The sequence below is a fragment of the Armigeres subalbatus genome, chromosome 2, assembly GCF_024139115.2.
Source record: "Armigeres subalbatus isolate Guangzhou_Male chromosome 2, GZ_Asu_2, whole genome shotgun sequence".
Lineage (NCBI taxonomy): Eukaryota > Metazoa > Arthropoda > Insecta > Diptera > Culicidae > Armigeres > Armigeres subalbatus.
The window spans coordinates 309,967,607-309,992,772 of NC_085140.1; the positions used below are offsets into that span (position 1 = coordinate 309,967,607).

Sequence of the window (25,166 nt, forward strand, 5' to 3'; positions counted from 1 at the left end):
TTTCTCTTTCACTAATTACACTTCATTAGACCGTTTGCCGGGTCTTATAATACTTAAACTCACTTGCCTTTCGCCAGGCTAAACTTCTTATCTATGCTATCACTACTTATCACTACCTTTAGCCAGGTCAAATTCAAATTCAATACTAAATCTACTGCGCGACGAGCGCGCATATTTATATCCCTTTGACGCGCATTCCAGAAACATCACGCAGCACGTGGAGTATTCCAGGCGTACCGCGTACGTTATCGATGATGACAATGATGATTGATGATGACGATTGCCCTTGCGCGCCACTGCTCGGTGACACCTCTCGCTTTTGGTGGTACTCACCGCGGCGTCGCGTCGATGATATGCTGACACTCACTCTCTCGCGTCGTCGGCGACGGGTGCTGCTTCGCTAGTTGGATAGACGTCGTGTCGGTACTGCTGTTGTTGTTTTTGTTCCCATCGTCGTTCTGAGCGTCGATTGCATCAATCGATAGTTTGGAGGCGCGTGCTGTTAGTAGCTAAGAATTTCATCTTTCAGTCCGCCATGCGGACTGAACATTCTCCCCCCGCAAGAGTGGTAGCCGCAACGTTTGGTTCAGACGGTGAGAGGTTGTTATGTATTGGTAGTAGTGCTAACTTGTAAATGGATCGCTTATAAACTGCTGACTTGGTTTTCACATCCACAACTCTAACTAAACCATCCGCTCCTGGATATACCTTGTCTACGTGGCCTAGTCTCCAGTTTTGAGGTGGAATATTATCTTCCTTCAACATGACAACTAAACCAGGTCTTACACTCATTTGCTTTTGAGTCCATTGGCCGCTAACATGAAGTTCCGTTAAATATTCTCTGGACTATCTGCTCCAAGAGTACTCTCGCAAATGGCTGAGAATTCTATAGATCTCGCTACGGACTGCGGCAATAAGGTTCCGAGTAACTGGATTTATATTAGGTTGGATGTACTGGCCTTTGTCTTATTGGGGAGCTGAGAGTGTCGAATTTGTTTTGCAACTCGTTGCAAATCGATGTAGAGAAAGGGATTCAAATTTCTAAGTCGATGATTTTGTCACCTGTCTTCACTTTTACTAACTTATTCAAAAGCAGTCTGGATTCTCTAGGTTCAGATAGGATGAAAGAACTCGTTTTTCCCTTTTCTCTCGAGAGTTGGACAGGAAATGCAATGTGTAAGTTACACTTCGCTGCGTTTTCCAGAAAGATTCAAGCATATAAAATATTGGAAACTCGTCAACTCTCGTTACTGTGTAAACAGATACAGTTGGCTTCAACTCTGGTATCTCGTTGTCACCCGGAAGGTCGACAACATCGACTTCATAAACTGTACTACGTAGAGCACTGGGTCTATTCCACCACATGTTCTTCTTAACCAACTCAGTGACAGTTTGCTCTCGAGAAACTGTAATAGGGTTATCTGACGATGGGCGAAGATTGGCATGATGAAGAAGATACCATTTCTTTAGATCGGGTGGATCTTTGGATGCCTTGACCTCTCTCGATTCATAATTTTCAATTAACGCTTCGTATTGAGTTTTCAGATCAAGGTTTCGTACTAATTTGGCTTTTAGAAGATACCAACGACGCAATGTCATATGACGAGAATCTGACAATTGCGCTATAAGGTCGTTCAATGGAAATTGAAACACGTAATGATCGGTTTCGCCACGACGATGAGTTGCAAAAAATCGGTCCTCACGCACTTTCTCCTTGGTTGTTGGCACTAGCTCCGTGTTCACACTCTCAATTTCCCAAAACAACGCTGAGGGGTAGTGGACGGGCTCTGCACAAGCAGTCAACGATTTCAAAACTAAACCTGAACTCTGACTCTGAAGATAGTTACCTCCTACTAGCCAGCCTAATTGGGAATCATGAAGTCCGGGAAGATCATCCGATAGCTTCATGTAGCCTGGTTTAATAATGTCATAAAAATGATCCATTCCAATAAGCATATCGATCTGGTTTGCTTTATGGAAGCTTGGATCCGCAAGTTGAATACCAGATGGGATATTCCAAGACCCAATGTCAATTGTGAAGGAAGGTAGAAGACCGGTAATTTTAGGCGACACAAGGCAGGACAGGGATAACTTAAAGTTATTGCATTTGGAGCGGATTTGAACTTCACAAATTTGCTTGATTGTGGATTTAGCACTACCAATACCAGTTATGGGAACACTCACCTCTCTTGTTGGAACTCCTATTGCGTTGGCCAATAATTCCGTGATGAAACTGACCTGAGAACCACTATCCAGCAGGGCTCTGCATTGATGAGGCTTCGAATGCTGATCCAAAATGTCGACTACAGCGGTGAGCAGGAACACTTGATTCGTTTGTCGCACTGGAACTGGTGAATGGGCTGCATTTGTGAATGCACTGCTTGTCGATGTTTGACACGATGGAACTGGAACTGCTGCTTGTGCTGGAACAACTGGACCAGGTTGCTGCGTTGCTTCTTTCGCTTCGTTGCTAATCTTCGTTGGCTGTATTGACTCTTCCATGTGCAGCAAAGAGTGGTGTCTTCGATGGCACTTGATACAGGAATTCTTCGACGCACAATCTTTGACACGATGCCCTCGCCGGAGGCAGTTATAGCAGATACGCTTCTCCTTTACGATGGCGATTCTTTGGCTGACTAATAAGTCGTTGAATGCCGGGCACTTGAACGTGTAATGGCTCTCGGTACAAAAGCTACAATGTTGTACTACTGGGGTTGGCGATAAGGCAGTATTTATCTTCACTGGGAGATGCTTTAATGGATTTGTCTTGATTTGTTGTCGTCGCTTGTACTGACTGTCATTTGCTGTTTGACATCTCTCCAGGACAGACACACGTTCCTTCAAGAAATGTATGGTGTCTGCATATTCAGGTAACTCTCCTTTCTTGACGGTTGATTCCCACAGCTTCTTGGTTTCATCGTCCAAAGCTTGGGCAATCAGAAATACCACCATGTACTCCGATATCTCGGCGAAGTCCTGACCCAGAAATTTGAGGTTCTCCACGTGACCATCGAAAGTTTCCACCAATGCTCGTAGTTCACTGTAGGATTCATTGGTGAGTCTTCTCACGCTTAGCATGCTTGCTAGGTGCCTGTCGATCATCCGTCGTTTGTCGGAAAAACGTTCCTCGAGTAATTGCCAAGCACGCACATAATTGCCGTCTGTGATTGTTTTGGCGTCAATTAGACCGGCGGCGTCGCCAACTAGAGCTTTCTCTAGATGATAGAGCTTGATACGGTCTGGCTCATTAGACCTGTCTACAACGTCTTTGAACATTACTTTGAATTTTTCCCAATGCTCATACTTCCCGTCGAATGTCGGTATGGCACGTGGTAGGGATGGTTGGAGGATCAGCGGTTGCTGGTTTCCGACAGGCTGTGGCTCAAGGGCTGGTGGTGTATTGATTTTCTCTAACCAGCTCTCAAGCAGCATGGATACTTCTTCGTACAGCTCAACGAAGCCAAAATAGATATCGCCTTGCTCCTCGCGTTCGACAGGGAGAATCTGGGCGACGATTTCCTGATGAAGTTTGGTAAACTCTGCATTGGCATTCTCGACACTTCGTTGATACACTTTCACTTGAGCGGTAGTAAGCTCAGCGTTGTCCTCGTTTGCCTTTTCCAGGATGGTTTGAATCCGAATCACATTACGCTTTGTCAATCCACGATTGTGGACCAACAGCTCAAGGTCCTGGTCAGCCGCACTATAGATTTACTTCCACCAAGTATCTGGATTTTATGCTACCGAGACAGGAACAACAGCAATAGTCCGAATGTAACGGGATTGCTGACTGCTACCGGGAATAGCAGTGGAAATGGAAATCGTCTCAAACGGCTGATTGTTGACACACTTAGCTGCGGGTGCAGCTCTCAGAACGACAGCAACCATCTGGGTGAGACGGAGTTGCTGACTGCTTTCGGTGAAAGCAGCGGGAACGGATTATCTTAATCAGTCGATTGACGACACTCTGCTGCGGATGCAGCTCTCGGAGCATTAAATCCTCATCCGGTTCGAAGGACCAAAAAAATGTTGGATTTCTCAAAAGTGGACTGTATAGGTGGTTCATGGATGGTGTGGATTGTGGAAGCAGATCTGTGGATAGGGATTGTTGCTCGCGTCCCGCAGTGACGGAGCCGGGTGGGAGCAGGAGTGCTAGATTACTCCTTCCCTGGATGGCCCGCAGGCTGTGAAGTCCCTGTGACTTCACCTCGATGGTGGTGGACTGGACCAGTCTCGCTCGACTGGCAGCACCTCAATTACACTCAATAAACACTACACTTTACGGAAGGGAAGTGCTCATCCTAGAGCACCACGCTACTATGTGGGCGGACTTTAGGACTTCGAAACGAAACCACGGAAGAAATTAACTTTACACTAGATTTATTAGCATTTTCTCTTTCACTAATTACACTTCATTAGACCGTTTGCCGGGTCTTATAATACTTAAACTCACTTGCCTTTCGCCAGGCTAAACTTCTTATCTATGCTATCACTACTTATCACTACCTTTAGCCAGGTCAAATTCAAATTCAATACTAAATCTACTGCGCGACGAGCGCGCATATTTATATCCCTTTGACGCGCATTCCAGAAACATCACGCAGCACGTGGAGTATTCCAGGCGTACCGCGTACGTTATCGATGATGACAATGATGATTGATGATGACGATTGCCCTTGCGCGCCACTGCTCGGTGACACCTCTCGCTTTTGGTGGTACTCACCGCGGCGTCGCGTCGATGATATGCTGACACTCACTCTCTCGCGTCGTCGGCGACGGGTGCTGCTTCGCTAGTTGGATAGACGTCGTGTCGGTACTGCTGTTGTTGTTTTTGTTCCCATCGTCGTTCTGAGCGTCGATTGCATCAATCGATAGTTTGGAGGCGCGTGCTGTTAGTAGCTAAGAATTTCATCTTTCAGTCCGCCATGCGGACTGAACATTATTAAAAACCCAGATTAATCCACCTAGCAGTGATGATGCCTTTCTCGTGCATTATAAAATATAGTGAAAAAATCACATTCGAAAGGTCAAAAAAGCTCTTTAGGAGAATAGATCACATTTTTGCGATTATTTTGCATGTTTTTGCATAGTTAAAATGCATTGCCACCATTTTCGAATCAAATTTTTTTTTTCGTTTTTATTTTTTTTCCAATGGGGGACCCTTGGGAAAAAACAATTTTTGTTTTCAATAATTCTGAAATGCAATGTCCGATCGAGCCAATTTTCAATAGCAAACAATGGGACCGCATTCCCCGTCGAATGCAACTTGTTGTGAGTAAATCGGATAATGCTAAGTTCCAAAAAGTATGTCTACAAAATTTGTACACATACACACATACACACACACACATACAGACATCACCTCAGTTCGTCGAGCTGAGTCGATCGGTATATAACACTATGGGTATCCGGGCTTTCTATCAAAAGTTCTTTTTTGAAGCAATCATATAGCCTTTCGGTACAACTTTGTTGTACGAGAAAGGCAAAAAGGTTATTACATCGCAAGCACAGCCCGGCTTTAAGTTATTTCAGATGATCATCAATAACTGAAAACATAAAAAACCCAGATTAATCCACCTAGCGGCGATGATGCCTTTCTCGTGCATCGTAAAATGTACTGAAAAAATCACATAGGAAAGGTCAAAAAAGCACTTTAGGGGGATAGATCGCATATTTTCTATCATTTTGCATGTTTTTGCATTAATTACTATGCATTCCCACCAAATTTTTTTTCCAAGGGGCGACTCTTGGGAAAAAACAATGATTTTTCAATAATGCAATGTCTGATCAAGCTATTTTTCATTAGCAAACAATGGGACCGCATTCCCCGTCAAATGCGACTTGTTGCGAGTAAATCGGGTAATGCTAAGTTCCAAAAAGTGTGTCTACAAAATTTGTACACATACACACATACACACACACATACATACATACACACAAACAGACATCACCTCAATTCGTCGAGCTGAGTCGATTGGTATATAACACTATGGGTCTCCGAGCCTTCTATCAAAAGTTTGGTTTTGGAGTGAAATTATAGCCTTTACGTATACTTAGTATACGAGAAAGGCAAAAATACAAGCACGTCTCCTATTGCTCCTAAGCTAAACAGTTTTCAGTGGCTCAAACGATCAAATGATAAATACGGTCGCCGGTCTTGTCCTTGAAATCAGGTAGGAAGATGTAAAGAACATAAGTCGACGGTTTTTGTTATATGCTGACCGTAAATACTCTGCTTCTCCACAAAAACACATGTTAACATATTATATAGCTGGTAGGTATTGTTGGATTTGGATTCACTCTGATGAGTGATGCAACCGTGTCAGTCACCAGAGAATTAGGTGATTTTGAATAAAGGAGAGGTCCAATTTTCATTATATTCAATGGCTACATTCCCACTGAAACTTTGCCAGCTTATGGACTTAGAGTAATATTAGCATTTCTAACATCTTTATTTGTTTCCTATGTCCACCATTTGCTTGATTAAGTCTCTTGTATCGCAATTACAATGGATACATTATGCCAAAGGAGCTGAGAATGTTTTCTACCCGAAAACGTCCTAGACCAGACCGACTATCGAACTCGGATTGGCAGTCCAGTACCTTTGCGTTTGAGATAATAAGACCAAAACCTTGTTTTGTGACTGTAAACAGGATTCTGGACGTTAATTTACAATGTTATGAAAACTCATATGTGAATATGTACGTTATGTGGAAGATATTGATTTGGAAAATGTATTGGAGGTAACCACTTTCCCTTCGATGGGACTCGAACCCATGACCCTACAGTACGCTAGACTGGTGCTTTAACCAACTAAGCTACGAAGGACCTCCGTCGGCCTTCGCAACCTAGCGGCTACTGAACGAGCTCGAGATTCCCAAATTGGACGCATAGTCAAATCACTCGCACTCCATTTCTCAAGCCAATACTTCCACATGTGTATTGTACACGGTTGTGAAGGCCGACGGAGGTCCTTCGTAGCTTAGTTGGTTAAAGCACCAGTCTAGCGTACTGTTGGGTCATGGGTTCGAGTCCCATCGAAGGGAAAGTGGTTACCTCCAATACATTTTCCAAATCAATATCTTCCACATAACGTACATATTCACATATGAGTTTTCATAACATTGTAAATTAACGTCCAAGTCGGGTGGTTTAATCCCCGGAAATAGGCAATTACCTTTGATTGAACTGAGGATTCTGGAATTTTCACCGCCGTGAAAAAAGTCAATCAGCATATAGTCCTAGATATTCAAAGATAAATATGGGAGAGTCCGGTAATAAACCAAAGAGAATCCCGATGAATCGTAGTGAACTTCAAGATCACATTTAGACCAACATTTGAAAAGGGCGTAACATCCAAAATTTATTCCTTCTGATTCTTCGTCCACATATATAGCTATATATGCAGACGAAGAATCAGAAGGAATAATTTTTGGCTGTTACGCCCTTTTCAAATGTTGGCCTAGAATATCGATTAGAGCGTAAGAAAATAATTCATTTATTGTATATTTTTGTGTTTTAGAAAGTTTCCTAAAAACTCATGAATTTACTTCAGAATACTAAAAATTCTGTTTAAAAAATTTTGACATTTAAGTCTCTAGAACGTTACTTTTCCAGGGCACTTTTTTTAAATATTGAAAAAAGTAAAATAAAACTAATATTTTTTCTAAAAATATTCAGGATCCTGTAAACCTTTGATAATCTAGTTTACTTAATACATTGACATGCAGGAATAATTCGATGTCACTCAAACGATTTTTCTTTTGTTGATGGTATCGCATCATTACTAATGCTTCAAAGCAATAAAAAAAGAACTCGAACAACAAAAATAATGTAGTCTATCGTCGATAAATCATGGCATGACAAGGAGCTAATTCATTTTGCAATCGAGAATAGAAATCACAAGCTCATTTCGTTCTGCTGTACATCAATCGATGTAGATAAAAGAATCATCCCCTTGTATCGACTGTTTCACAATTTCTTCATGAAATGTACATCCTGCACAGAAACCTCATCTTGTATGCATCGTCGGTGCAACATTCCTGGCTACATGGTAACCCACTATCTTAGTGCTCTTCATAGCAAATGCGGGGGGAAACATTTTCCCTGGAAAACCCAAGAGGAGACAGAGTAAGAGTCCTTCAACTCTAATCTGGAAACCGATTGTGGTTTATCTTCACCAAGCCACAATCTTTTTCGAGCGACTCACCACAAGACTGAGCACTGCTGCTTCATCACTGCGCACACATACACACAGTTAGGTTCCCAAGCTGGCGCTAACGACAAAGACTCCTGTCAATGATATGCATATGCAAATAAGTGGGGAAGCGTCTTGGTCGGTGTGCTTTTGAAGCTGTGCTGAGATTGAGATGCGCTGCACCAAATGCCTCTGTGTAGAGAGGTTTGGAATCAGGATCAGAACAGCTAGCTAGGTGGCACCATCCGCCAACGACATGCAGCGATATCAAATCCGAACTGCAGCTGAGACATCTTCAGTAGTGAGCCTAGGATAGAAAGATATGATAAGGAGTCGATTTCAATGCAATGAATTTTTAAGTCCGATCTGCCCGAACGAGCGGATTCCCCATCGGAGAATGTATTGACGCTGGGAGATGTTCAATTGTCAAGGTCGGTGAGCTGCTCCGGTGGCACGTCTACTGGTTTGATTAGAACGGAAGAAGGATCCTTCCGAAATGGAAACGAAAATGTTTATCCCTCCCCGGGGGAGGCAACCTTTGAAGTTAGCTTGAAGCGATTTATAAGCCGGAAATTACGAAGGAAAAGGATTAGTTTTAAACGATTATAGAGATGAAAGTAAATGTTATCGGATTTCAAAGATGTATGTAAAAGAAAAAGTTTGTATCTACTCTACATATATAAGTAAGTGTCTTATCAATCACTATTGCATTATTGAATGAAAATTATGTTGCTGAAGTTTAGCCTCGCAAATATTCTCCACACATATTTGTATAGTATAGTAGCATACTACTGCTGTATGAGCCGCAGTTTTTGACACCAGAATTTTCTGCGAACTTATATAAACACGTCATCGTTTTCCACTCACTGTTATTCATGATGCTTATTTCAAATTCCCTGAAAACCACCGAGACACCGAACGATGTGTCGGTAAAACGATCGATCAGTTGTTTGTATGCTTCACAATAATATCTAATTGATGCTAGCAATTTTACATTCACAAACATTTGCTTGCAACTGCGTCGCGTTCAACCGTTTCCATTGTTCAGTAATTTGCCGACGATTCATTCCGTTCAGCACCAGCAGCTTCCACGAATTCATGTCCATGTGAACCATCAGTTCCATCTGGCACGACGGTCGTTTTATTTGATTTTTACTAGCCTTCGATAGCCTTACCACCCGAGTGGGAGCATTCCGTTAGGGTCGTGAAATGTGCGCGCCAGAAAAATATGTACATGGGACTCCACCAATTTGTTACGGTTTTGTCTGCAGCTGAACCAATAATCCACAATGGCAACCAACGCACATAGGAGTACTGAAATGTTCTGGATGGAAAAAAGACGTAGCCTTGTGCCATTTCAAAATTTAAATTTCAGTTTGCTTGAACTGCATTTGACTTGTCTTAGACGTTAAGCAACCACATGAAAAAAGAAAAAGCAATGCCCATCAGTACTTTTAGTACTTGTTCTAAATAGTCTCAGTTATCTTTAAAACCGAGAGAATTAATGTCCTAAAATCTAAAAAAACAATTTTTCAAAAACCGTTACTGAATTCACCTCAAAAATAAAAAAAATGTAGAAAAAAATCATAAATAAATAAAGTGTGTATTGCCATGCAACAAGGCAACACAACATAAAACAAATTGAAAGCTTTTTTCCGAAAACTGTTGAAAACTCTCCCATGTGCTTGCCGTTGCGACGACTTTCCAGCTCCAGTAAGCGGCCGGAGGGATGAGAAACAACATCCCAAAGTTACTACGGAAGGCGGAAATAATCTTTTATTAAATGCAATAAAAGAAATTTGAATGCCAACAATTAATCATCCTGAAATAGCGAGCGAGAGTCAATGCGAGGCCGAGAAAATCGATTAAGAAAAGGGCTGTTATTGTCGCTTTTGTTTACTTCCATTCTTTTGAACCCGATTTTATGTCTCATAACATAACGAAACTTAATGATAGAGCTTTTAAAATCAGTTGAAATACTGCAGCAGTTTTTTTTTGGAAATGTTTGACAAAAAGTCGTATTGTCAAATAACGTTAAATAGAAAGGAATATTTTGTAGAAACATTAAATTTTCAGGTGAGATCCTGTCGATTATTTTATTTTAATCTTTCAAATTATGTCCCACTATGAAACTTTTTATTACCTTTTTATTAGCTTCATATGGCTAAAAATAAATTAGCTAAATACATTGAAAGTTGTTCGACAAATCAAAATATTCGAATATATTGTTTAAAGGAATAGAAAACTGATAAATTCATTTTTCTGATGTTCTTACAAGAAAGGTTTGGTTTTTTGTAGTTTTATTCGTTTCATTTCTAATTTAAGATTTCTCTAGACGATAAAATGGGATACCGTCGTTATATTTACCTTTACCATTCCTTTACCATTCATCAATCCCAAGTTTTATTTAGATTCTGATTATCACAGCGACCGGAGCATAAATACACTGAAATTGGCAATCCATTTAAATAGAAATGCCCTCCGTCACGACCGATTGATGATTGTGAGAACAAAGCCTTCACAGAACGGGCGGTTAATTTCATTTTGGTTGCCTAATTTCTTGTAATAAATGATTTTCCAATGAATTCGCTACATCATGCTTGTACCGTTTTGACTCAAATTCCGAACACTCGCTTTTATATGGCCATTTAGATTTATTTATGTAGTATTCTCCATAGAAGCTTGAATTCTTTTGCATACTTGATCTTCAGTACAGAAAACCGATGAAAACTTTAGTTTTAGGGCGCTAAAACGCCAGTATACGGAATATGAGTCATGTTCGGGATTTGAGCTAAAACGGTAATTGGTCATGAATGAACAGCTGCGAGGCGATATGGAAGTATTTTCCAAAAACGAACAAAATTTCTGCCGGCGAGATTGATACGGGGAGAAATCAATCATTCGTGAATTTTTGATGGATGATAAGCAAACCGGAAAAGGCAAAATGTCAACCCAGTCGGATTGAAATTGATTGAATTGTATGTTGCTCTGTGTTATTTTTAGCTGAAACGGGATTTCATATGGCAACGGGACTGCTTGATGACTTTTTGTTCATCGTGCTGTTTTCCAATTATGGTTTGTAAAGGCTAAACGATTGTTTTTACATTTTTTTTATAAGGAAATAATATGTTTGAAATGCCAAAGCGGGGGAACGTGATTGGTTTTATTTGGTGTGCAATGGTTAGTGATGAGACAACCCAACTTGAACTCAACTGAAATTATAGCTCAATTTCCGTCTTTAAGGATTGGATATGCTCAGCACTTCTAACAGATGAATATCCTCTTCAACACAATTCAGATCATGTTACGCATACATCCTCTTCGATTAGTCAATTATCAAGCTGATCATTTATATTGAATTTCAAAAGTTGAAGCCTTTCTTGAGAATTTTCCGCTGAGCAATAGCTTAAAAAGCAATCAACCGTAAAGAATCCTTTACAAACAATCAACATCCTTGATCCGGGACCTGTGCTGCATACTAACTCGTTTGTTCGTTTACTTGTTTGACTTTCTTAGGAATTTTCCTATGCCTTGGTCTGTACGATAAACATTTTTTTTGCTGGCTTGTCACAGGGCCCAAAGGGCACACCTAACTCTGCGGGAAAAGCACACGCTTTCCCGAGTAAATCGCATTTAAATGAAACCCTAATTGGTCTTCTCAGCTGATCCCGCTTGCATCAACCAGCCGTAAGCCTTCTCCCGCACCACGAGTTGTGCTGCGAGCAGAAAAGATAAGCCGACACGCAAGCTGTGCGACGATAACTGCCTTTCTGCTTCGCGACAAACGACGCGCAAAGCAAACAAATAAATGCCATCGCCAATTTTCTGTGTGCCTTCGGGGACAACGTTTCGTTTAAATGTGAAAATTAAATCAAACGCTCTGTGGCAGGCGGTGATGGTGGTGTTCAATTCGGGAGGAAGCTTACGAAAAATGGCTTTTGTCGCCGCCATCATCACCCGCTTCGTCACATAATTTTCCAGATCGGCGCTGGTAAATAATTCAAGGAAATTCATTGAATTATACTTGGATATCACGCCTCGCTGCGGGGTCCATACACACGTAGATTTCTATTGCTTTCCAGTAGAATGACAATACGATTCGTGACAATGACGATGTACGATTTGGGAAATTTTTCGGTTGATTGGAAAAGACTTTCTCAGATATTGGTTCTTAAATGTAATGTTCCTCGTGGCAATATATTCCAACTGGCACTGGAGTTTGGTCTTATTACTTTTTTATTCAAGCTGATATGGTCTCTGCTTCACATAGAAGTTGTCTTTATTCAGCTCGATTGCTTGACCATTTGACGATACGAAATTTGCTAATCAACACTTCGGAAAATGGTAATATATTGCGACATAATTAAACCATGTTAGGTCATGTTGGACCTGCCATCAAATTGGAACCATGTTAAGATCATGTTGGACAGTTTATGGAAGGAATTTATCAAGGAATATGTTCCTGTTATTGCGAGGAAGAGAGAGACGTCGTTAGAGTGTATCCGGGAAAAGACGGACGAGTAAGAAGTGCAGATGTGAGAACTCCAGAACAATGAAGGAATGACTAAGGGTCTGCCTCATTTGGAGAATTAAACTTAAAAGTGACAGTTCGAAAATTAAAAAATCAGCAACTCCAACAAAATATCGATGAAAAATGATTCGATATCTGTCGAGCAGGGTTATTTGATAATTCAAGCTCTATCTGGTAAAAGGGCGAATGTCACAAGAGTAGTCGCTCTTCGTCGACTTCCCCTCTTTGGAATGAAAGTGACAAGCAGAGGATTTCTTTGTAGTTTATCACCTAAGAATGCAAGTTTGCATTGTTTACTATCGTTCTGAGGTGATAAACCACAAAGAAATCTGCTGCTTATCACATTTATTTAAAAGAGGGGAGATTCCTCTCTTGCGACATTCGCCCTTATTCCAGATAGAGCTTAAATTATTGAAAATTTCACTTTTAATGTTTAATGTCACTTTTAAGTTTATGCCCATCGTGAAATCAAGAATTCATACAGAAAATTGTACAGTTCAATCTGGATTACTTTTACATATTTCATCGGAGCTTTCTTCAACAACTCTTTCAAATTCATTTTTATTATAACTATTATAAATTCCATTGAGAAATTAATTAGAAATTTTATTTGCGAAGCATTCCTTCGCAAATTATGTCAGAAAACTTCTTCAGGGAATTCTTCAAGACGGACATGTTTCATAAAATCTTCAAAGAACTTTTTCGATCCCACAAAAATCCATCGTGAATTCCGTCTGGAGGAATATACAGGAGCAGCTCCCAGAGGATTTTTTGGAGTATACCCTAAGGAGTTTCTGGGGGAAGTTCAAAATAAATTTCTGAAGCAATTTATTGGAGAAAAAATAGATAAATTTATAGAAGTATTCTTGAAGTAAATGCCACAGAAACTCCTCGAAAAAACTCGAGCAAGAGAAGGCAGGAGTATTTGTGGAGTAATTCCCAGGGCAGAAATTTGGGTGAAAGGACCCGGAAATTTTTTTGGAGGAATTTTGTATAATTCCTGGAAGAATACTTAGAGGAGCTTTGGCAGGAATTTTGTGGAGAAACTTCAGCAGGAATTCCTGGAGAGACATCAGGACGAAATCCTGATGGAACTTCAGGAAAAAATCTTTGAGGATCTACCGAACGAAATTCTGGAGGAACTTCCGAAGAAATTCCTGGAGGAACTTCTATACGAAATCCTGGAGGAATATCCTGATGAAATTCTGGAGGATCTTCTGGACGAAATCCTAGAAGAACTTCCGGACAAAATTCTGGAGGAACTCCTGGATGAACTTCCGGAGGAATTCCTGGAGGAACTTCTGAAAGAAATCCTGGATGGACTTTCGGAGGAAATTCTGGGCGAAGTCCTGATAGAAATCGTGGAGGAACTTCCTTACAAAATCCTGGAGGTACTTCCAGAGGAATTCCTAGAGGAGCTTCCGGACGAAGTTCTGGAGGAACTTCCGGATGAAATTCTATAGTAACTTCCAGACGAAATCCTGGAGAAAATTCCGGACGAAATCCTAGAGGAATTCTGGACAAAATCCAAAAGGAACTTCTGGAATAACTCCTGAAAGAACTTCCGGACGAAATCCTGAAGGAACTTCCGAACGAAAGCATGGAGAAACTTTTGGACGAAATTCTGGAGGAACTTTCGGACAAAATCCTGGAGGAACCCGATGGAAAAAAATCCTGAGGGAACACGTTGAGGAGCTTCTGAAAAAAATCCTGAGAATTTTTGACGCTTGAAATTAGTCCACGCCGTCGCACGTCGCCTCGTCGTCATCGCCGATCATGAACGGAGTTTTGCCGCCACGCCGCCGCCGCTGGCTGAAAATGATCTATCACTCCGCCGCCGATAAATTTTCAATCGGCACACAGGTCTAATATGAATATGGTTAAAAGGTTAAAAGACTATTATTCTTCCATTTACTTCCACTATTAACTTTTTTATGTATCAACAAGCAGATACGCATTTCGTTTCCTACTTGGAAACTTCTTCAGTGTTTGTTATCGACTGAAGAAAAACATTGCTCATTAACTTTAAATATGGTGTGTAGGTAGAACTGTAGGTAAAAAAAATTAGGGCATGTCGCTTGAACCGATTCGTCGTCGTCCCGTGGGTAGTAATCTAAACAGCCAGGTATATCCGTTTCCTTGATCTTTGTTAAGTAAGTTTATTTGTTTTTGTTTGTAAATTTCTAAGCTTTCCGCTACGTCAAGTTTCCAAGGATTTTGTATTTGTCTGAGAAGTGATATGTTGTCTTTGGTTAATTGATGATCTTCGTTAAATATATGTTCGGCTACTTTAGATTTGAAATGATAATGTATACCTTTTTCAGTGTCTTTGTTTGCTTTAGTTACTTCTGCCAAATGTTCTTTTAACCTCGTGTCTAGTGTTCGTTTTGTCTGTCCTATGTAGATTTTGTCACAATGTGGGCATGATATTTTATAAACTCCAGATTTTCCTAATGCGTCAACGGGGTCTTTTGTGCTTCCAAGTAGTGTCTTCAGTTGGTTGTTCCTGCTACTGAAAACTAATTCGATACCAATTTTTCTAAATTTAGAGCGTAATGGTCTGGTTATATTATGGTCAAAATTAACGGATACTCGTCGCAATTCATTTGTTATTGGTGATAATGTAGTCAATGATTTTCTATACTGGGTTTTTCTATGTTTGTCTATAATAGCTTGAATAGTTCTAGTTGAGTATCCGTTTAGTCTAGCTGTTTCAAAAATGTAATTTAGTTCTTTCTGTTTCCCTGTGACGCTAAGTGGAAAAGTCTCGAGTCTATGTATCATGTGTTGGAATGCGGCTGCTTTGTGTTGGTGTGAATGGTTTGAAGTGTTGGGTATAACTCTTTGTGTGTGTGTGGGTTTTCTGTAAATTTCGAAATTTATTTGGTTTGATTCTCTAACTATTAAAACATCCAAAAAGGGCAATTTTCCGTCTTTCTCTTGTTCACAAGTGAACTTGATATCCCTATGTGCACAAATAATTAATCATAATATGAATATGTTTCTCAGATCAGAAAACGTTTGGTGGTGATATCATTGGCCACTTGGTGTATAATATACTAGTGCGACAACTGGTGCTATAGCCACGACTGGTACATCTACTCTATTCCACACGATTCTCGAAATCTGGATTGGTCATCTCTTTAATGTTTCTTGACAAATTGGGAATAGAATTCAGTTTTTGAGACGTTTCAAATGGATTAATAACTGTTTTGCTCAGTGACTTATAGTTCCAGTTCCAACGCGAAATCCAAATGGATTAAGCCCACATTTAATATGATTTGGGTTTATCAAAACCTCTTCTTCGCACAAGGAACGCATATTGAATTACATGCTTTTCAATTCAAATGCCTCCAATGCGCCCTTCATCACCAAATGTAACATGCTATTTTTTTCTTCCTTTGCAAACACCATCCGCCCACAAAAGGGGCATAAAATATTCACCAGGCATTCCACATTCTAGGCTGATATGCTGAAATGCTGCACATATGGCACGGTTTTTCCTAATTCAACTATGAACCGTCACCGGGTGTCGTCAGCAGCGCCCGACCGCGCGGCCGAGGGCGTGAAGCAGCCTCCTATGAAAAGCCGATTTTCATCGTCGCGGGACAGTTGCTGAAAGTGAATGTAAATTCCCACCGACAAGAGCGCACAGCCGCAGCAGCACAGTATTCATTTGGAATACATACTTTGCCGGTTACATTCCGCATATCACGCCATAGTGAGAAAGCCACCAAATGGTTTGGGTTGTCTTTCGTGTCGTGTGTGCAGCGTATGGGGCATACATACAGGATCCGACGCCGCGACCGTGTCGGAGACAAAATTCAGGCCCCCAGAATCCTCGGGCGGATTGAAAATGGGTCTCCCTTCGCCGTCGTCGTCTTGCGATGGGATATTGAAAAAAAATGGGCGCCTTTCACTGACAGTAAGCCGTATATATGTAGGAAGAGGAAGCGTAGCGAGTATGAGTTACTGTTCGAGTAGCAGCCTTATGAATGTACAATAAAAAAAATACTTGCTTTTGTTCGCAAATTATGAATAGATTTTTTTTTAAAGATTACTTAATCCAATATGAAGTTGATTGCATACAGTACTGTGATATCACGATTTGTAGTGTTCCGTAATAATGATCCAACACAACATAAAATCAGTTTTATTTATTTATTTTCTTGTATATCTTCATTTGACTATGTCTGTCTCTACGAAGTACTCTGGTAGGAAAAAGCCATAAATTGGCATAAAACCCCGCAACTTTTTCTAAAACATACAGTATTACAATTATAACACATTAAAATAGCAAAAAATAGTCTAGTTAATAAATAAAACACATTCAAGTTACTCCAATCGCTAAAAATTAAGACATTATTTACAAATATTATTCACGGATTTGCTGCTTAGTCGGCGTCCGAAATCAGCTGCATTGACATCATGAATCTTATCGGCTTTAAATAGATTAAAAGTCGACATCATGAATCTTATCGGCTCAAATTGACCATTGCGGCTGTTTCTTGCACTCAATTCAAAGAACTGACCACGTCTTAGTGATCGCACATATACATTCAATTCGTTGAGCAAAGCAGGGGCATCAATCTCATTCGTAAGGATCTTTGCGATGAAAACGGCTTGCATATTTGACTTTCTTTTTTCTAGTGTTTCGATACTCAAAAGTGTGCGTCGGTGTTCGTACGGCGTGGGAGGATCGTAGCGTCTCTCCAGGGAAGGCCTCGAAGAGCATTGCGGACAAACTTCCGTTGAATTGCTTCAAAACGGTCAATCCAAATTCTGTTGGAAGGACACCACACAAGCACTGCTGACCCCAGTATAGAGCGTACAAGAGAACAATAGAGGGATTTCAAACACAGCGGGTCATGAAACCCATCAGCAAGTTGTTTATTTGCACGAGCTATCACATTCTCGTAATGAGGGCGGAACGATAGTTCAGAATCCAACAAAAATCCGAGATCTTGAACTATGTTGAGGCGTTCCAAAGTATGTCCGACCAAAGAGTAATTGAATAGAATCGGCTGTCTTTTCCTGGTATACGATATTGTGCTACATTTGGCCACACAAAGCTCAAGAAGGTTACGCGTTCTCCATTCTTCAAATAAAGTCAACAGATTCTGTAGCTCCAGACAATCTCCAATATTTTTGATGACGGAATACATTTTCATATCATCAGCGTAGAAGATGCGTTTTGCACTAGGCACTACAAGAGCAGCATCGTTGATGAACAGGGAAAACAAGAGAGGGCCCAAATTACTCCCTTGTGGAACACCTGACATGATTGCGATAGTCCTGGAATGCGCTAGCCTTATTTTCATTGATCTTTCCGTCAAGTACGATTCAAAACAATTGATGAGTCCAATAGATACACCGAGTTTCTGTAGTTTACTCAGAAGAATCCTATGATCAACGCGATCGAAGGCGTACGCAAAGCGAAGTGGATTCGACTGTGTTTACGAATCGTTTCGAAAAGAATCCGTGCTGCGCCGTTGAGATATAATTTTTTAATTTTTCAAAGAGTGCGGTGTTTATGATGATTTCGAAAAGTTTTGAGCAAGCACTCTACGAAGTAATACCCCGGTAATTGGAGATGTTGCATTTGTCTGCTTTCTTGAGCACTGGAAAAAAGAGTGATGATTTCCAAGCGGCAGGAAAGGTTCTCTGTTGCAACGACAAATTGAACAGTTTCTTCAAAGGATTAAGTAAAGAAATAGCGCATTTATTCAGCAGAGTCGACGGAATCCCATCCGGGCCAGGCAATACCGAATATTTGAGTTTGCGCAGCGCATTTTCTATATGATCGTCAGCGATATCAAGTATTATGAACTCGAAACTATCCATAAGAGTAACGTTAATTGCTGCTTCTATCTGAGGTGATGTAGCTTGCGCAAGTAAGGAGGAACGTTCGAAGTGATCAGCAAACAGTTCACATTTTCGAGCAAGAGTATCGACAGAGATGTCTCCAAGATACATAGATGTCGGCAATTCATCCTCCTAAATAGTTTAGGATGCAGTCGTAGATTCCTTTGTGTACGTTCATCGTACCGATTATACAAAAGACGGTTGTACGTATTATACTTATTGGTGGCTAATACAAAGTAGCACTTCAGATGTAGACGAAGCGTAGATCGTCTGCGACGTTTTAGTTTGCGTAGGAGGCCGTTACTCCAAGACGGTTTCGCAGGGGCACGTTGGACCGGAACATGTTCTTGAACCACTCGCATAATTTCATTATAGAAATGTTCCACCATATAATCAACATTTCGATGATTCGAATAGTTCGAAAAACCCCAATCAGCCGCCGATAGCGCATTACAGAGCAGATCGTAGTCAGCATACCGGAAATTGTACTGCCGGACCGAAGTATCTTCAAAACTTGGTGGCAAAGACAAAGTAACAGCTACATCTATAGCAGGATGAGGAGTGTCAGCATGGACGAGTGACTCAGCCGATGCACATGTATTGCATGCCAATAATGTAGCATCATCTACTAGAATTAGATCCATAATACGGGAGTTGTAGTTCTTAATTGAGGTAACTTGGGTGAACCCATGAAAACTGAATGCATCTTGCAATGCACAACCTGCCGGAGTTAAGCGAGAATTGCTCGTGTCAATTTTGAGTCCGCCATCTTCAGCAGGAATCCATTGCAATTCTGGTTGATTGTAATCGCCAAATTGAAGGACTAAATCAATTTGGTTCAAGCTAGCCATGATGGAATCCACAGATTCTACATGTTTCTGGATAAGCATCAAATCGCTCCGACAATCAGGTTGTAGCTAAAGAACACCAATGCCGACAAAACGATTGCTGATTTTCAGCCTCACCCACAACTGTTCCAGTAAATCGCTCACGGGAGTTGGATCAACAAAAGAGCAAAATCTTGAGGAAACCGATATCAATACTCCTCCGCCACGTGTCTATCAACTATTTCTGATGTTACGGTCTTTTCTAAAAACGGCGTATGAATTGTCGAACAATTCAGTTGAGAGGATACTATCATCGAGCCAAGTTTCAGTAAGCACGATTACATCGTAATTTGAATCAGCTGCGGCTAGGAAAAACGTATCAATTTTCGTACGGAGCCCTCTTACATTCTGATAATATATGTGCAATTCAGAATTAGTTACTGATAACGAATTGAAACTCACCGGAGGTCTTACATCCGGAAAAGGAACGGTATTAGCAAATCCAACACATACAGATGAAACTTGTTGAGCATGTTGAACAGTTTCAGATGTTGAAGGTAAGCGATCCATGTTTTCCTTTCACTGGCGACGAGCCTGCTATAAAGCGAAGGACGATCAGGAGAAGAATTGTACTTGCCTGAGAGCACGGCTTGGACGACTCTCACCCTATCCTCAAATGAAGTTCAGACAGTTATAGTTACACGAAACGATAGACGTGAATCGACACAAATAATTATCTCCTGAGGAAGACACAACCCCCGTGTCGAAACGTTGTGCAACGAAAAACTCGTTTCAATCAATAAAGACTGTGTAGCCGTAAAATTCAATATTTTTCGTACGGTTGTTCGCGCCCAAAGCGAACGTGATAGAATGTTTGTCCCAAGTTACCAATCCTAAAGTTAATCACCCCAAAATCCCACATTCCATCCTACTAACCCCGAGTCGACCGCGGGTGTTTCGGTCCCCTTCCTACTAACAACCATGGTTTGAAAATGAACACGCACTCCTCATCCAAACGGTAATTGATAGCTTGATGCTTGGCTCGCGAAGTCCCGTTAGCGAAAAAGAACCGTTATGAATTGGACGCCAGCAGCGAGGAAGCAAAAGAAGAAGAAGCTCACGACGAGTACCGACAGCAATGACGACTTGGCAACATGCCGCACGCTGATTGGCCGACCAATCAGGAGGCAGATAGGATTCAACATAATGTATATAAGAAATGTGCATTCGCTCAAGAGCATTCAGTTCCTTGTAAACTATTCTACGAAATACATCGTTGTTTTTGGATTAACCGGTTTATTTTTCTCGGACAAGCCAAACAGCCTTTCTCAAGGCTTCAAGAGGATAATTTTCTTTTGTCGCTATCGTACGGATTCGGAGGCCCTTCAGCCGAAGGGCATTGAATACAGTCCACATCCCCTACCGAGCCAGCTGGTGGCTCGTCCAGGCATCCTTCAGAGGGAAGGTGCCGCTGTCGAGGTTAAGATACCGCCAGTTCCCCGCTACCCGTTCGTGATCGGACATTTTGGTCCAATCGAACCGGATCCACGAGCGATCCGCATCCTGTGTGTTGCACCCGCAACAGGCTGAGTGCTGGCAATCTGACGATTGCGGCCAGCCCACATCACCGTTCCCTGTCGCCAATCTGACGATTGCGACACCGTTCCCGCACGAAGGCGAGGTTTAGTTTGCTGCTGACGATCAGCCGATCGTCGTGTTCCTGTTCCGATACGATAGCGACGGGTTGATTAAAATAGTTTTCTTGGCTGTCCATTGAGCGTAAGTGATAAAGTGAGTGAACCGATTGCTGCAAACCGAAGTAAAACGCGCGCGAGTGAAATTTAATTGAGTTTCTGTGTGTCCGACATTTTCTACTCGTTATTGTCCATCGCGCGCGAGTGAAGATGCCGCTAGAGCATACACCGGCGAAGGGCGAGAAGCCGAAAGCCAAGGACATTAAAACGTTGGTGTCCTTGCGGGGCCAAGCGAAGGCCCAGACTACCAGGATCAGGAAGGCACTTGATGAAGTCGCCGGAGCTGGATCCGAAACACCCAGCATGGCAATGCTTGCGGTGTATTCGAAGAAGCTGGATCACTTTTACAGCGAATACTGCACCCATCACGAGAACATCATTGCGCTTACGCCGGAAGATCGTATGGAGGAGCAGATGGAGTCCTACGATGCGTTCGAAACACAGCACACTGAAGCTTGCGTGCTGTTGGAAGCCATCATGCAGTTTATCACTGCCACTAGTAACACGCCATTGAGTGTGATCCCACAACTACAACAGGATCCTCCAAGGATCATTGTCCAGCAGCAACCGTTGAAGGCACCAATCCCTTCCTTCGACGGAAAACCCGAAAACTGGCCACGCTTCAAGGCCATGTTTTTGGACATCATGAGGACGTCAGCCGATTCAGACGCTATAAAGCTCTATCATTTGGATAGGGCTCTGGTCGGCAGAGCTGCTGGAGTGATTGACACCCGAACGCTGAGCCAGAATAACTACGCGCACGCGTGGAAAATTCTGGAAGAATGCTTCGAAGATAAGCGTATAATCGTAGACATCCACATCAACGGTCTGCTGGGATTGCGGAAAATGAACCGCGAGAACGCCAAGGAGCTGAGAGAGCTTGTCGACGAGGTCACCCAACACGTCGATGGGTTGAGCCTCATGAAGGAGGAGATGCTAGGATTTTCTGAACGTTTCGTCGTCAACCTACTGACGGCTGCTCTCGACAAGGACACGCGACTTCAGTGGGAGGCTTCCATTCCCCACAAGCAGTTGCCAACATTCAATGACACTGTCGAGTTCTTGAGGAAGCGTTGCGCAGTATTGGAACGATGGTAAGAATCGCTACATAAGCCAGCATCCACAGTGAAGACATCGTTGCCCGTAAGGAGCCAAGGACAACTACCGAAGAATGCAGCGAGCATCTACGCTGCCACCATTAGTGAGGAACGCACGTGTGAACTCTGTGGAACTGGAGTCCATCCGATCTACAAGTGCGACGCCTTCCGGGAGATGACCATCGCTCAACGCCAAGCCAAGGTAAGAAGTATCAAAGCTTGTTTCAATTGCCTTAGGGTGGGTCATCAGAGCAGTGCGTGTTCCTCTCGTTTCTCCTGTGTAACATGTAAGGCCAGGCATCATACTCTTCTCCACGTCGATAACCTTGATTCTATTGATAGTTCTAATTGTGGCATCCTCACCTCCACTTATTAATTGCTCCGTGAATCAAACCCCTCGTCTGAATAACAGTTTGCTTATGACAGCACTTGTTAACGTGGCTGATAGTTCGGGTAAGTTTGTTTCCTGCCGAGCATTTTTAGATTCAGGTTCTCAAGTTCATCTGGCATCCAAATCGTTCGTTGATAAATTGAATTTGCAAACAACTTCAGCAAAAGCAAAAATTGTGGGAGCTAACGGAACGAAATCAATGTTGACAAGTAGTGTTAAATTGAAAATGTTTTCACGGTATTGCGATTATCAAACTGAGATTGATTGCCTAGTTGCAGATGAGGTTACAGGTTCAACCCCATCTAGTTCTTTTGACACCAAATCCTGGAAGATTCCGGATTACATTTACTTGGCTGATCCTTCATTCAATAATCCAGGGTCTGTTGATTTGTTGATTGGAATAGGAGAGTTCTTCAAATTCATGTTGTCTGGACAAATAGTTTTGTCTGATGAACTACCAACACTCCAGGAAACACGTTTGGGATGGGTTTGTGCTGGATCCGTTAAAACAGCTGTGCCACCCATTAGTTCATCGTTTGTACAATCGCATTGTGCATTCGACTCCAAGGAATGTGAGGACAGATCTGCTAGTCTAAAACATCGTGGAGATTGTAGTCCCTCGTTTTCACTGAAACCAAAATCATCGAAACGTATGCAATCAAATCAGAAACAAATGGATGAGCGTCTTTCAGATCTTCTTCAAAATCTTCAAGGCTCAAAAGTGTCGATTGCCCCTCAAAAATCAAGCGCAGACGGCTTTTCGCAAATTCCGTTGTACTGTTTCGGGAGTTCTTCGAAAAGCATGTCTGACTCAGATACACATTCTATAGGTAATCGAAAATCTTTCCGCCCGGGGGAGAATGTTCGCGCCCAAAGCGAACGTGATAGAATGTTTGTCCCAAGTTACCAATCCTAAAGTTAATCACCCCAAAATCCCACATTCCATCCTACTAACCCCGAGTCGACCGCGGGTGTTTCGGTCCCCTTCCTACTAACAACCATGGTTTGAAAATGAACACGCACTCCTCATCCAAACGGTAATTGATAGCTTGATGCTTGGCTCGCGAAGTCCCGTTAGCGAAAAGAACCGTTATGAATTGGACGCCAGCAGCGAGGAAGCAAAAGAAGAAGAAGCTCACGACGAGAGTACCGACAGCAATGACGACTTGGCAACATGCCACACGCTGATTGGCCGACCAATCAGGAGGCGAATAGGATTCAACATAATGTATATAAGAAATGTGCATTCGCTCAAGAGCATTCAGTTCCTTGTAAACTATTCTACGAAATACATCGTTGTTTTTGGATTAACCGGTTTATTTTTCTCGGACAAGCCAAACAGCCTTTCTCAAGGCTTCAAGAGGATAATTTTCTTTTGTCGCTATCGTACGGATTCGGAGGCCCTTCAGCCGAAGGGCATTGAATACAGTCCACATCCCCTACCGAGCCAATTGGTGGCTCCTCCAGGCAACACTTCAGTGGGAAGGTTGCCGCTGTCGAGGTTAATATTCCGACAGTTCCACCGCTACCCGTCCGTGACCGGACAACGGTTTTGCAAAAATTCTTACCAATCCACATGTTTATTACAATATTTGGATTCTCTAAAAAGCTTGTACCTTGTATTTGTATTTAAGCAAATAACGTTTTGAGTAAAATTATATTTAATGAAGCCGCAAAAACAGAGTGATATGCCGCACCTACATACTATAAGAGCACTTCAATGATATATTATTATTAAGAGGTAAAAAAAACAAGACCATAAAACACGAAGACCATACGGTACATAACGTGTTTACTTTCTGTACTCAATTCCAAATTAATTATTTCTTGGGAACTAAGCTTGAGTTACTCTTGCTTGAATTCTGAAAATAAATCATAAATTAGATGTTTATTTTACAGGGTTAGGGACAAAAGGTCGAAAGACAAAAGGTCGACAGGACAAAAGGTCGAAAGACAAAAGGTCAAAAGACGAAAGGTCGAAAAGGACAAAAGGTCGAAAGGACAAAACGTCGAACGGGACAAAAGGTCGAGAGGACAAAACGTCAAATGGGACAAAAGGTCGAAAAGAGCAAAAGGTCGAAATAGACAAGAAAGTGAAACCGAGATAATCATCCTCGCACAATACATGTTTTATTCATTTCTTAATTCAACAATATTTTCCTCTAACAGAACTAATATATATCTCTAACAGAACTATTTAGATATTCATAATATTGTTTCATAGTAATTACTCCTTCTTTGAAAATTGCTCATTCTTCAACTTTGATTGATGAGATGAGTGTACTTCTGCTTGAAGTTAAATGCAATTTACAAACTCCTTCGGAATACACCCAGACCCAACTTGTCTTGATCGACCATTTGTCCTTTTCGACCTTTTGTCCCTTTTGACCTTTTGTCCCTTTCGATCTTTTGTTCATTTCTACCTTTTGTCCTTTCGACCTTATGTCGTGACATACTTTGGACTCCGACGTTCCGATCGAATAGAGTTCGCCGCCGTACCAAAC

General features: G+C 41.7%; 2 protein-coding genes across 2 annotated transcripts in view; one reads left to right on the forward strand and one right to left on the reverse strand.

Moving 5' to 3' along the window:
* The window catches only part of LOC134212578 (uncharacterized), an 896,490-nt gene that overhangs the window by 178,569 nt on the left and 692,755 nt on the right, over positions 1-25,166 (forward strand). The window lies entirely within an intron of this gene.
* On the reverse strand, positions 330-20,944 carry LOC134209854 (uncharacterized). The gene is made up of 3 exons (XM_062685875.1): positions 20,844-20,944; positions 1,708-3,703; positions 330-458 (listed from the first exon to the last, which is right to left on the reverse strand). Exons 1-3 carry the CDS (start codon positions 20,942-20,944, stop codon positions 330-332), a joined length of 2,226 nt encoding a protein of 741 aa, XP_062541859.1.

Excerpts from the sequence above, each read along its gene's own strand:
- LOC134209854 (XM_062685875.1), bottom strand. The coding sequence starts at position 20,944 with ATGTCCGATCACGAACGGGTAGCGGGGAACTGGCGGTATCTTAACCTC. Across the intron at positions 3,704-20,843 it reads ACGAGCCACCAGCTGGCTCG|TGCGGCTGACCAGGACCTTG; the intron begins GTAGGGGATGTG and ends GTAAATCTATAG. Across the intron at positions 459-1,707 it reads TGCCAACAACCAAGGAGAAA|AACGACGATGGGAACAAAAA; the intron begins GTGCGTGAGGAC and ends ATCGACGCTCAG.